We start from the raw sequence: 12,879 nt of genomic DNA, 5'->3' as shown, positions 1-12,879 counted from the left end.
TCCTTTCCTAGCATTCTCAGTGATGAGGGAAACTGAATTGCCCTCTTCCCCAGGTGTGGGGGGTCTTGCAGGAAGACCTGTGGTCAGGAGGAAGAGCTGTGTGCAGGGGATTAAGCTAAAGATTTAATTAGCCGAATTCTTGGTGCAAGGACCGTGCAGGATAGGAGTGAGGCCTGCGAGTGGTCAGTGCCCAGCATTGGCGTAGCTGTGCTTCCGTTGAAGTCAATGGTCTAATGAGCCACTGGTTTCAATGGGGGGCACAGTGGGGGCAATGTCCATTAACTGCATGTGGAGTTAATGGCCAATGCAGAGCTCTTTGGAAAATCCCCCCCTAAATCCGTGTCTGGCCTCTAGAGAGGGGACTCCTTTTAGGACAGGGGGCAGATCGTCAGCTGGTGGAAATCAGCATTGTCCCTTTGACTTCAATACAGCTACACTGATTTCCATCAGCTGAGGATCTGGCCTAGAGTCTGGGTCCCTTGGCTGAGTGGTAAGGGAGGGAGTGAAGCCCAGATCTAGGGGAATAAGAATATAACAATGGCCATACTGGGTCAGATCAATGGTCCATCTAACCCAGCATCCCATCCTCTGACAGTGGCCAATGCCAGGTGCTTCGGCGGGAATGAACAGAACAGGGCAATTATTGAGTGATCCATCCCCTATCGTCCAGTCCCAGCTTCTGGCAGTCAGAGGCTAGGGACACCCAGAGCATGGGGTTGCATCCCTGACTATCTTGGCTAATAGCCATTGATGGAGCTATCCTCCATGAACTTATCTAATTCTTTTTTGAACCCTGTTACAGTTTTGGGCTTCACAACATGCCCTGGGAATAAGTTCCACAGGCTGACTGTGCATTGTGTGAAGAAATACTTCCTTTTGTTTGTTTTAAACCTGCTGCCTATTAATTTCATTGGGTGACCCCTAGTTCTTGTGTTATGTTTCACTTTCTCCACACCAGTCGTGATTTTATAGACCTCTATCATATCCCCCCTTAGTCTCCTCTTTTCCAAGCTGAACAGTCCCAGCCTTTTTAATCTCTCCTCATGTGGAAGCTGTTCCAAACCCTTAATCATTTTTGTTGCCCTTCTCTGTACCTTTCCCAATTCTAATATATCTTTTTTGAGATGGGGCGACCAGATCTGTGCGGAGTATTCAAGATGTGGGCATACCATGGATTTATATAGAGGCAATATGATATTTTCTGTCTTATTATCTAATCCTTTCCTAATGGTTGCTAACTTCTGTTCACTTTTTTGACTGCCACTGCACACTGAGCAGATGTTTTCAGAGAACTATTCACAGTACAGACAGCAAGAGGCAGATTTTCAAAAGCACAAATCCTGCCCCATTGAATGACTGCTTTTCAACATCTCCGTTCTCTTTTCATCCGGGAGCCCCATAGTAGAGTGATGAAGTGCAGGATCTGAATGAACAGAGACCTGCAGGGCAGAAACGGGGTTCCAATGGCAGGACAGGGAGCTGGTGGGGGTAAAGTCCTCGTCAGCCCCCTTTTCCCCATAACACATTGTCCCAATGCTTAACATGATCATGGAACTGTATAAAAACCAAGAACAAATCAGCCAACCCACCCACGAAAAGAAGAATAAGGGAGTGAAAAGTGACTGAAATAGCAGAGAAGCATGTGAGGCATTTGCTTCTGAAAGGCCGGATCCAGCCATCTGCACTCACATCGAGTAGCAACTTAGTCTGCACGTACCTGTGCTACATGAGAAATAGGTAGCTATTCTTTGTGAGTAAGGGTGACTGGATCTGGCCTTTAACTACCAAACAACAGCTCAAATCTCCAAGCAGAAACAGAGGGAAATAAATAAATTCATTAGAATTGGTCCTGGCCAATCAAGAGCTGATTCTGTGTGTCATGAGGTTCAGGGGTGTCTAATTCCAAGGCTCTGTTTTGAAGTCCATCACTGCGTGTGGGGGGAACCCGTCATTACATCCAGATCCAGCTTTGGGGGAGCATTTGGAGCTGAGTTTTGATTCAAGTCTTGTGGCTAACGTCAACCTCCGCAGAGAAATGTTTTGCTTCCTACCCGGGTACATGCAGCTTGTGTCTGTGGGCAGGGGGAGTGTGTGTGTTTGGAGGGGGAGCGGGGGGGGATGGGATGTAATGGAGAATAACAATTGTCTTAATGGAAAGAGAGAGAGAGGGAAAAAAGGCTGTTGAGCTCTTGCTTTCCAACCCCGAAAGAATAGACCTATTACTATCCCCAAACCTCAGCCCCCTCCCCACTCCTCAGAGAAGAATTGGTCACTGCACAGCTGTGTGAGAGAGAAAAATATATTTATATATATAAGAGAATCTGCCCTTCTGAATTGGTTTGTGGGGACGGACAAAACCTCATTGTGTGCTTTATCTGCCCAGAAGATAATGGGCCCACAGTCTTCTGCTGGCAGGGGTTCTGCCTTTGGTTAACTGTGGTCAGATAACTGTAACTTCATTTAGCTACTGTACTGTTACGTTTTTTGAGGCATTATTATTGATTGTGGACACATCTGGGGAAGAAAACCCAAATGTTCCCTCCCCCCGTTGAAAGAAAGAACGATGACAGGTTTTAAGAATGAGGATCGGACCCATGGGCTTGTGCAGAGGTCTCAAACCATTTGTTTTCCACCTCTTGCTGTTAAATTTAAGTTGTGATTGGCAAAAATAATGATAATGTTAATGAGGCTCTTGTCTGTAAAGGGAGTGTCAAGGAACGATTGTTTCTTTCTTTCCTTCTGGGTCTTCTTCCTAGGGGTGGGAGTTGAGTGCTCAGAACCTAAGTGGAGTGGGGCCCTGGCAGGACACTCACTCTTTCTCTCATGACACTGGCGGTGATGGAGGGGTAAGTAGTTTGTATGAAACATGCGGAGGGCATTTCTGAAAGTGACAAATCGGTTAGTGTTGTCTCATCTAGGGAGGTGAAACTGGGCCATAAGGCCAGAGGTCTGACTGGGCTTTCTCAGATCTCTTTGTAAACTAGCTCAGGTTCTCTTCTCAAAACACATGCTTTGGGGTTATTTTTCAGCGGTGCTGGCAGTCTAGCTCCTGTCAGCGACCGTACACTAACAAATCAATGCAGTCCAGACTCCCCCAGACAGCCTACAGTGTGGGCAGGCTAGTGTTTGTGAGTGACCCTACAAAGCCCTGTGTTCAGTCCAAACCCCCACACCCCAAACAACTCTACATTAAGGAGTCAGTGCAGGCAGGCTTGTGTTTGTGAGCGACCTTACATTAACAAATCAATGTGTGCACCCCTCCCCTACCATTGTTCCTGACCTTAACAAAGCAGTGGGCTTAGCTCAGCCTGACAAAAGGCAAGGCCAGTAACAAACCAGTGCTTGACTGACCCTATAAAAAACAAACCAGTTTATGCAAGCCACCCTACAATAACAAACGGGGGGGGGGGGTATTGTCAGAGTCACCCTCAATGGGGGTGTGCGGACCTCCCAGAGCTATCCTACATAACAACAACGCTTGCTGGAGAGGAAGGGGGGAATGAGGGTGCCAGCCCCCGTGTGGGAGTGGGAATGGCAGGCGCTGTGCAGGCTTGGGGGGCAGGTGTGCTGGGGTGGGTGCGTGAGGGGAGGAAGGTGAGCCCGGCTGCCCCTGGGAAGGCTTCGGGACTATCCCAGGGCGATGGAGGGGAGCGGCTCCCCCCGGCGGGGTGCTTGCATTGCCCGCGGCGGCCAGCAGAGGGGCCGGCCCGGCCCGGGAGGCGGAGCCGGAGGGAGGAGCCGCTCGGCGGGCAGGGCGCCCCGGAGCCAGCCGCCCAAGTTGAGTGTCAGGGCTGCTGCTGTTTCTCGGAGGCCGATGGGCAGCTGCCGGGGCCGGACGGGGCCGACACCCCCCGGGGGGAGCTGCGGCGGCTGCTGAGAGCTCCGCAGAGGGGCGCGCTCGGCGGCGCCGGAGCCGGCGGACGGGCGGGAGAGCGGAGCGGGGCACCCGGAGCGCTCAGGGGCCGGTCCCCGCCGGCGCTGCGCGGCCCGAACCCCTGGGCGTCCCCTCTGCGTGTCCGGGGGGATGCCCCCCTGCGGGCTCGGCCACTAGCCCGGCGGCCCGGTGCATGGCCCAGCTATGGAGGTGGTGGATGAGACGGAGGCTCTGCAGCGCTTCTTCGAAGGTGAGAGACCGCGGTGGGCAGCCCGGGACCCCCGGCCAGAGCGGGGCGCAGACACCCCGCAGCCAGCGCCTGGCCGCATCCCCCCGCATCCCCACTGATCCCACACATCTGCCCAGGCACCTGAGAACACGACCCACCCCGAGCAGGGACCTGGGTGCAGGCCACTATCCCCTCCCCTGTACCCCCCAGCAGGGACCTGGGCACAGAAATCGCTCTGAGAGACTGGTGCTCATCCCCAGCTCTTGCATCCCCAGCGGGGAGCTGAGCCCCGGTGGCTGCCCTTGTGACTGGGCACCTGCCCTCACCGCAGATGGCGGAAGTTGAACACAAGCCCCCCTCAGACTGGGGTTTAGGTATGGGTTCTGTCCATCTCCCCGTGACAAGGCCATCAGCCTGCCGCCTCCTTACCGCAGAACAGGGGCATGTTAATCCCAACACTACCAGCTCAGGGACACAGGCTCCCAGCAGACACATGCCACCATCATAGTCTTCACTGTAGCACAGAGCCCAGCACCAGGCCAGCCTCTACAGTCACCCCCAGACCAAAGGCCTCCAGACCAGTCCCCTGAGCCATGCACCATGGATGTCAGGCTCCTTGACTGAGGACTTCAGTACGTCTCCATCACCCCATGGCTTGCAGTATAGATCCCCCTGCTCCCAGACCAAGGACATCAGCACAGATTCCCTCCCCTGTTCCCTCTGTCCCATTGGAAAGGGACTCCTTACAGAATGCTTAGTCCTCTGCTCCAAATGCCCCACCGATTGATCATACCTACAATAACATTCTGTGCTGGGGGCTAATCACCTTTTTAATTAGCTTCCGTAGGCTGGCGCTGCACAATCAGAGACACAGATTCCCCTCAATCCCCAGAAGACCTCGGCTTGTATTCTCCTCTTAACACCAATGTGAATCAGGAGTGACGCCGTTGAGGCCAGAGGAGTTATGGAGTGTAATGTTGGTACAAGAGGAGAATCAGGCCCCTTTTGCTGGGTTCTGGACAAAGATTAAGGGTAGAACGTGACCATTTAGTAATAACTGAATAGTTAGTAAAGTTAAACTGTTGCATTAAGAATCACTCAGTTGAATGAAGGTTATGGAGCAAATTGGGGCCCTGCTGCCATTTCTGACCATTGTTTTAATTCCTCTTTCCTCTCACTGTTTCTCCTCACTGCCTCGTCTTTGTGCACCTCCCTTTGCTCTGTCTCTCTGCATTTCTTTTTTTGTCAGTTCTTTTTCTCTCTCCTCTTTCCCTCTTCTTAATATTGTCTCTTTCCCTTCGTTATGCGTCCCCAGTCTCCCCGAGATCCCTCTTCCTGTGGTCTCTGCTAACCTGCTTTCCAAGGGGAAAGGCGGCAGCAGTGGGAAACTGATTAATGTTTCAGGTGTGCATGTGCAGAATATCTGCCCTTTGCATCCAGCTCATTGCACAAAGAGCCTGTGGCAAAGGGAAGATATGGGGGAACATCCTAGCCAGTTTCTCTTTTTATAGCAGGTCCTGGGAGCTTTTGTTGCTGGTGACAGTATAATCTCCAATTGTCTTGAGGGCTGGATTAATACATTGATCAAACCCAGAGTTTGGCCCCCCTCCTGCTGGTCTTTTAGTTGAGATTCACTCGCTCTGTGTTTGGGGAGTGCAGCTTGCTGATACTGTATTAACAGGACGACAGGGGGATGGGGATTGTATGCGGAAATGATGGTGAGCTTGTTTACCATGGAAGCTGCCCAGATCATAGGGAAATGAATGCATGGTCAATGGAAGGTGCTTTATCTAATGATTTGGACTATGGCTGCTACTCTTTCTGTTTCTTCTCCTGTTCTGGTTTCTGTGAAATCTTTCCCTTTGATGTCTCTCTAGCTCCTCTCTCTCTTTTCCTCAAAAGGAAAATATTCTCTTGTTTTTCTAGTCATGATCCTGAGTCCCATGTGGAACAGGATTAACCAGGCCGGAAGCCTTGCTCCAGAGGCTCTTACATGCACCAAACTGCTTCCTAGTCAGCCTTTGTTTTCAGTTGGGTTTCAGTTGGACATAGTTCCTGGTGGCCCCACTACCAATCCAGCTGCATCCTCAACCCGCTGAACCCCACTCTCCTAGCTTCTAAGCTCCATCCCCCCCCTCCCCACCCTTGGCTGCCCCACTCGTGCTGTGCTGTGTGATATTTAGAAGCAGTGAACTTCGGTTGCCTTTCTCTCGTTGTCACTTTGAGGGGGGTGTTTTGTATTTCACAGGGTTTCGAGAGCCATCTGTTTGATTTATTTTTGGGGAACCCTAAAAATCTCTTGCCCTTGCCTTCTCCTGTGAAAATGGAAAGCGAAGAAAACTGGGGCTGCAGGACACTTCTTTCATGTCTGCATGTTGCTCAACTGTGTAACTTTTTTATGTTCGCTCTTAGTTCGCACTGCAGCCTGCAGCATGGCAGTTTGTTTCCCATGGGCAGCTCATCCTGTTCTGTTGTGTTAATCAGTGTCTGTTACACTGTGGTAGGTGAGGATGAGAGGGGAATGGAGGCGTAAGCTTTAGCACAAAGGATCACTGCCCATGGAAAGGGGTGATGAGATGATTCTTTTCTCTCTCTCATACATGCCAGCTATCCAGGGTGTTTTGAAGGAGTGAACGGTGAAACTGATCATCAGGTATTAGGAGTTGAAGGTTGGTGCCTATCTTTCTAGATTTCCAGCAAGGAGTCTGATTTAACCTGGGATCTCACTGTCCTGAGAGATCAGTGAACTCAGGACGGGTAGTATACAGGTGAACAAACATACCTTGCTTCTTCTCGGTATGCTAGACGTGTATTCATTTACAAGGATAAACTCCATTAGTAGGACCGATTCATATCCACACAAATAAATTCTTTAAACTGAGTATCCCAGTTGCTTCCCATGGAAAGCTGCACGTTTGAATCAAGCCTTCCCCTCATAGAGTGAATTCATTTTTCTTTCTCCATAGCACCCTCCGAGTAAGTGGAGATTTCACAGTAACGGGAATTTCTTTCTGCACATTGCAACATGCCGAAATAATTCGGGGAGTCTATTCTACTTCATTATAAACTGAGTCTCACCAGATCCGAGTCTGCTGTTAGCACTTCCACCATATTTATGAATAATCCTTTAGCACTTGATATTTTCGAAGTGCTGTACAAGGGTTAACTCATTCATCCTTGCAACCCTTTGGAAAGCAGGTAGGATTAAAACCCACGAGATCCTAACCCCTCGCCTCATATTCAGTCTGCTAGACATAGAATCATAGAACTGGAAGGGACCTCGAGAGGTCATCTAGTCCAGTCCCCTGCACGTTGCTGTCTCTGGTATTTACACGTCTATTCATAGCAAAATCCTTCTGTAGAGGACTGTTGAAAGCCTCTATGTGGAAAGGGTTATTTTTCCATGTTTAAACTGGTGTCAATATGGCGCTCGGGGTAGAAGCTTTTCTTCGGATCACAGCATCATCCTTAAGTTTGCACTTTGCCTAAGCAGCCATTTCCTTGTGAGTGAACATCCCTTAGATCCCAGGTCCCCAGCCTTGGGCCCGGCTGGTGAGGAGTGAGCTTGATTCTGGTTCCCTTTGGGTCTGAAAATCTCAGGAGATGGGACTTTATTTCAGGAAGACGTTTCCTGGTTTCAGTCAGACTGGAGTTACCCATCTCTCTCCCATAGGAATTTGCTGCTTTGGCACAGAGCTTGGAGATACGGGGAGACAAAGGAGATAAAGAGAGAATGGAAACGTTTGGGGCTTTGCTCTGAGATTTGGGAGGGATGAGGCGATTTTGGATTAAATGAGGCTTTTAAGGCATCTAGAGGAGGTTTGGGTGCAGGCTTTGCTGATGGGAGGAAGATGCTGTGGGGGAAGGCTGGGTTTGGTAGTGTAGGCTCTGAGGGTTCTCTGGACGGATGTTTCCCTATCCTTAGTTCAAAAGAACCTGGCTCTTTGGGTCTGACTGTGCCTTAGTTTTTGCTACAGCCCATCACTTTACCACCCAGCAGAGCTGCCTGCAGCAAGGGAAATGGAAAGCCTTGTGCCAGAGAGTGGGATGGCGGAGGCTCTGGCAGGGAAGGTAAAGGAGTTAAGTTTGGTCTCTGCAGTGTTCAGTGTTTACCTAGAGCGTTTGTATTTTATATCAAAGGGAAGGTGGGGAGTATAAAAAGCCTGACCCTTGGCTGGCACCCTGCTAGAAACCCTACCTTCCTCCCTGCCTAACACTCACACGAGGGAACCAGTTACGACAGAGCTCAGCTATTCGGGATCCCTCTCTCTCTCTCGGCTAATTTACGAGATAAGAGGTAGTTGAAGAATGTACATCGGGAAAGATGTGCCGAGCGGCTTTAAAAGGAAGAACAAGCAGGACTGGGGGTGGATGGCGGCTTGGCAGCTGTCTGAGGGTTGGCCTGTTAAATCTTTTTGTAGGGTGTTAGTGGGTAAAGTTCCTCTGTGTGTAGCAAGCCTGTGTGTGTGTGTGAGAGAGAGAGAGAGAGAGAGAGTACACAGACTGATTGTGTTTGCTCGTGTGCTCACAAGGGCTGCCATGGCCCTGCTGTTGAATTGTTGCTCGCTGCCTGAAGGGTCACAGGAATCTCTCAGCTGTGAGTGTGAATGAGTGAGTGTATATCGGTGTTTATCAGCCAGGGAGTGAGTGGATGTTTAGTCAGTGTGTGTGTATTAATGGGACTGAGACAGTGCCCTTCTCTGGTGCCTTCCATCCTGGATCTCAGCTGGCTTTCCAGACATTATTAGGGAACACAGCCCCTCTGCAAAGCAGCTCAGGACTGTCATCCTTGTTTTACAGATGGGGAAACTGAGGCAGAGTGTTGAAGTGACTTGCCCAAGGTCAGATGAGGGAAGAGCAGGGAATTGAACCTGCAACTACTGACTCGCATTCTCATCCCTAGGTCTAACCACTCCCTATCCTTTTGTTGGCATGTGGTTATGTCTTCACTATAGCCGCTACAGCAGCACAGCTACACCATGGCAGCCATGCCACTGTAGAGCCATAGTGTAGATCCTTCCCACAGTGATGGAGGGTTTTTTCTGTCACTGTAGGTAATCCACCTCTCTGGGTGGCAGCAGCTAAGTCAGTGTAGCCGTGTCTACACCGGGGTTAGGCCGGCATAGCTGCAGCGCTCAGGGGTGTGAATTTTTCACACCTCCTGAGTGCTGTGTCTGTGTCACCCTAACTGGATAATGCAGTGGAACAATAAGCAATCACAAGGGGTGAGCAAAAATCAGTTGCTGAACAGAGTTGGTCTTTGAAGAAAGAGGGAGCAGAATTCCACTCAGCTGCTGGATCCTCGGCTGGGGCAGAGCATCCCCACTCGAGTGACTGGAGCTTGGCTGATTTACGTCTGCTGAGGATCTGGCTCATTTGTTAGTGAGCCTATAGGGAGGCCTGTCAAGACAGGCGGTAGTTTCAGGTTCCTACCCCACCAGGGTGTTGTGAGGGAGTGACTGGGGGGTCCCAAAGGAGCCAGAGAGAAGCTGATTTGAGGACTTCCTGGGGTACTGCAGGGGTGTGAGGGGGGTTATGAGGGGACCCAAATGGGCAGTTTGGGGGTCTCCTGTGACAGAACTGGCACAAATGGGTTATCATAATGGAAGCAAAGGGAGAAGAGGGACTTCAGGCCTGGGGCCTCCAGGGTGGAAGCTGGAGGCTGCATGCCTAGGCACCAGGCAGGGATGCTGTGTAGGAGGCAGAGGCAATACTATTGAAGTGCCGTGAACATGGATATAGGCTGAATCTGTGAACTTGTACCTCTAACTGACACCACAGACTCAGAGTGCCCTGGCTCTGAGATCCTCCCCACTGCCCTGTGCAAAGGAAAGGTGGCTGTGGGAATGGGAGTGGTGATGCAGCATTTGCCCTGGAGAGGGGTGGGGTGGTGCTTAGGGTTGAGACCGGAGCAGGACTAGGACTGCAGGGAGCTTGCATTTCTGCCGAACCTCTCATCCAGCTGGCTCCCAAAGGACTTCAGACTTTAGTATATTTAGTAGGGGTCACTTTCCCTACCACTGAAATGCAGCCACCTCTGAGGTGGAACGTGGCAGCTGTTAGCGCACACAGCAACGCTTCACATGAGTTTGGGACAGGAATTGACCATGATGCCATATCTAATTGAGAATGTAGGTAGCGTTTTGTTGGCAGAACATAATTATTTGAATTGAAATTTGCCCAGAACACAGGGTTAACACCCCTCCTCTTGTGAAGGTCTCTCGTGACCATAAGAGATCAGAGCCTCAGCTTGATGTCTCATTTGGATGATGGCCCCTCCAGCAGACTAGGATCTCATAGCGCTATGCTGTGGGGCTGGGTCATTCCTGACTCAGAGGGAGGAGCCCCATATACTGAATCACCAGCAGGTGATCTGGATTTATCCAGGGACGGGGCTTCACAAACGCTCTTCAGCCTTGGCTTGCCAGCTCAGCTGCGCTGCTGTCCGGGCCTCAGGGCTTGCTGGCTCAGCCATGCTTCCACCTCTCAGCCTTTGCCACTGGCTTCCTCTGAGCACTCCCCACTGCTGCCATTTCTGAGGAGAGCTTTCCTCAGGGGAATCACACCTCATCCAGTCGGGGTGCAGACACTGAGCGGGGAACCGCAGGTGCTCTGGCTTTGCTCTGGCCTGTGAGTGAATGCAGAGAGCCCTTCTCCGCCCCCTGGGAGAGCTGATGGAGCCACCCACTCCGAACGCAGGACACATCTGCTCCGGGGCTGGTGTCCATGCTTGGCCCTGCTTGTGTGGAGGAGGATGGGGGACAGTGGCCCCACAAGGTGGCCGTCTAGCTAGGGGCTGCTTGCTGCGGGCAGGAAGCTAAGAGGCTTTGTGTGGAGAATTTCACTGAGTAGAGTTAGCCTGTGACAGAACGGCCCTGGGGAAGCTGGTACAGCACAAACACATGACCGGCCCTTTCGGTAATCCCCCCGCAGACCCAAATCCCAGAGGGTGCCTGTTAGAGTGAGGCGCTGCGCAGAGGTGGCAGCCTCCCGGCCTCCTCAGCCCCCCACCCCTCACAGAGAGAATAGAAAACCCGGCCGGCAGCAGCGCTGGGATCCACACAAGCCGAGCGAGACAGCGGGATGACTGAGGGGGAGAGTGGGGACGCTGGAGCGTGACACCTGTTGTCACTACGCTCAGGATGCGCTGGATCCGAGCAGGTAACTGCCCAGGGCCCCTTAACCCTTCCACTGCCGAGCTTTCCTCTCTGTCTGCCTGTCTGCTCTCCTCTATCCTGCCATCTGACCTCCCCAGCCCACCTGTCTGCTTTGGAGCTATACCTGGGTCCCAGAGGAGAGCGGGCAATTTGAGGCCACTGGTGAGCATAGCCCCCATTCCAGGCCTCCTGCAGGGGAGAGGGAGGAACCCAGCACCCACTGAATGCCAGCCTTGGTTCCAGGCACAGGGAGACACAGCAGCTGTGGCCTGTCTTGGGAGGATGGAAGGAGACGGCTCCCAGGCATCATGGCCACATCCTGCTACCAAGTGTGAGCCCAACACAGAACAACTTGCTCCCCCATCCAGGGTCTCACAGTTCTGGCAATGCTTCCCCAGGTGCAGCCCACCTCCCCTCGCCTGTGCCACATGGGTGCCTCTTTCCCTGGGGCTGAGAACATGTGGGAGGGGAGAAGGAAAGAGGAAGTGGGAGAAGGGCAGAGCTGTTAGGATATATGGGGGTAGGGGAGTAGATCCTGGAGGGGGGCAGTTGATGAGGGGCTCAGAGTTACTCCTGGTGCTGCGAATCAGAAAGAGCAACATGCGCTAATGCCCAGAGAGGTTCCCTCTGGAGTTCGGGTGACCAGGGTCTGAGACCTTCCTTACTGCAAGTTCTTCCTGATGTGGGCTTCCATTCTGGCACAGGTGGCTGGGAGTGCTGGCTGGAGAAGGCAATTTGAGGCAGGAGGGCAGGGGTTGAACTGAGCTGAGGTGCTAATTATTCCACCGAGACAGCCTGACGGGGAAGCAGAGCCTTGGGAGCTGCGTTTCCCCCTTGCTTGGTCTGGCGAACCCCTGGAGAATGGAGATGCCCTCTGGTCTTGTCAGCATTGCCAGAGCTGGGCAAACCCTGTGAGGAAGCCACCCTGAACGTTTTGCTCCGACGGTGCCTGCAGCCCTTTCCCACAGTGAATGCTCACGTGCCAGGTGGCTGGTGGGAAGCAGAAGCCTTGCAGACACACCGCGAGCTGGTCTGAACCAGAAGCCACTCGTCCGAGCCCTCTTTCTGGTTTATAAAATTGTGAGTCATCCAATGAGGGGGCACAGACAATAGCAGGTGACCAAAGCAACCTATCGCCCGGCTGGGAGGATGACTATTCAGATAGTTGCCATGAGCAGTTGGTGGGCATCCCTGGGGGTGAGGTGGGTTTGTGTCAAGCATTCATGGAACAGGCTCTGGTGATCAAGCAGGGAGTGCTCACTGTCCATCCGGGAACAGGAGCAGGGGCGCCATTTGCTGGTACGCTCCTTGTCCCCAGCTCGCCACGTGACCTGTGCCAGTCTCTCTCTCATGGTGTCTCTGAGAGGGCTTTGTGCACCGATGACCCAGGAGAATGAAGTCTGCTGTATCCACAGAACAGGGGCAGCGCTGGCAGCGCCACTTCCCCCCAGGGTGCCCCTTGGCAGATGTGTTCCTAGGGGGCTCAAGCCTAAGGGGAGCAGGAAGTTTGGTCATCGGCCACAATCAGCTTTTGACTTCTCTGCTCCAACCGTCAACAGTGAGGCTGCCAACGAGTGCTGGATAGGGTGGGGTTTGCGACACAGACACCGATCTGTTTG

At 52.3% G+C, this 12,879-nt stretch overlaps 1 protein-coding gene across 1 annotated transcript in view; it reads left to right on the top strand.

Annotated features, from left to right (window-relative positions):
* Positions 1-4,078: 4,078 nt before the first annotated feature.
* Positions 4,079-12,879, top strand: part of MYRF (myelin regulatory factor) — a 120,825-nt gene continuing 112,024 nt past the window's right edge. The window contains exon 1 of the mRNA XM_065403361.1: positions 4,079-4,124. Within this exon, the coding sequence (XP_065259433.1) occupies positions 4,079-4,124 (46 nt within the window). The remainder of the gene's footprint in view (positions 4,125-12,879) is intronic.

This window comes from Emys orbicularis, chromosome 4 (genome assembly GCF_028017835.1).
Source record: "Emys orbicularis isolate rEmyOrb1 chromosome 4, rEmyOrb1.hap1, whole genome shotgun sequence".
NCBI classification, from domain to species: domain Eukaryota; kingdom Metazoa; phylum Chordata; order Testudines; family Emydidae; genus Emys; species Emys orbicularis.
Note: the sequence above shows the minus strand (reverse complement) of the source record. Positions and strands in the feature narration are given on the sequence as shown.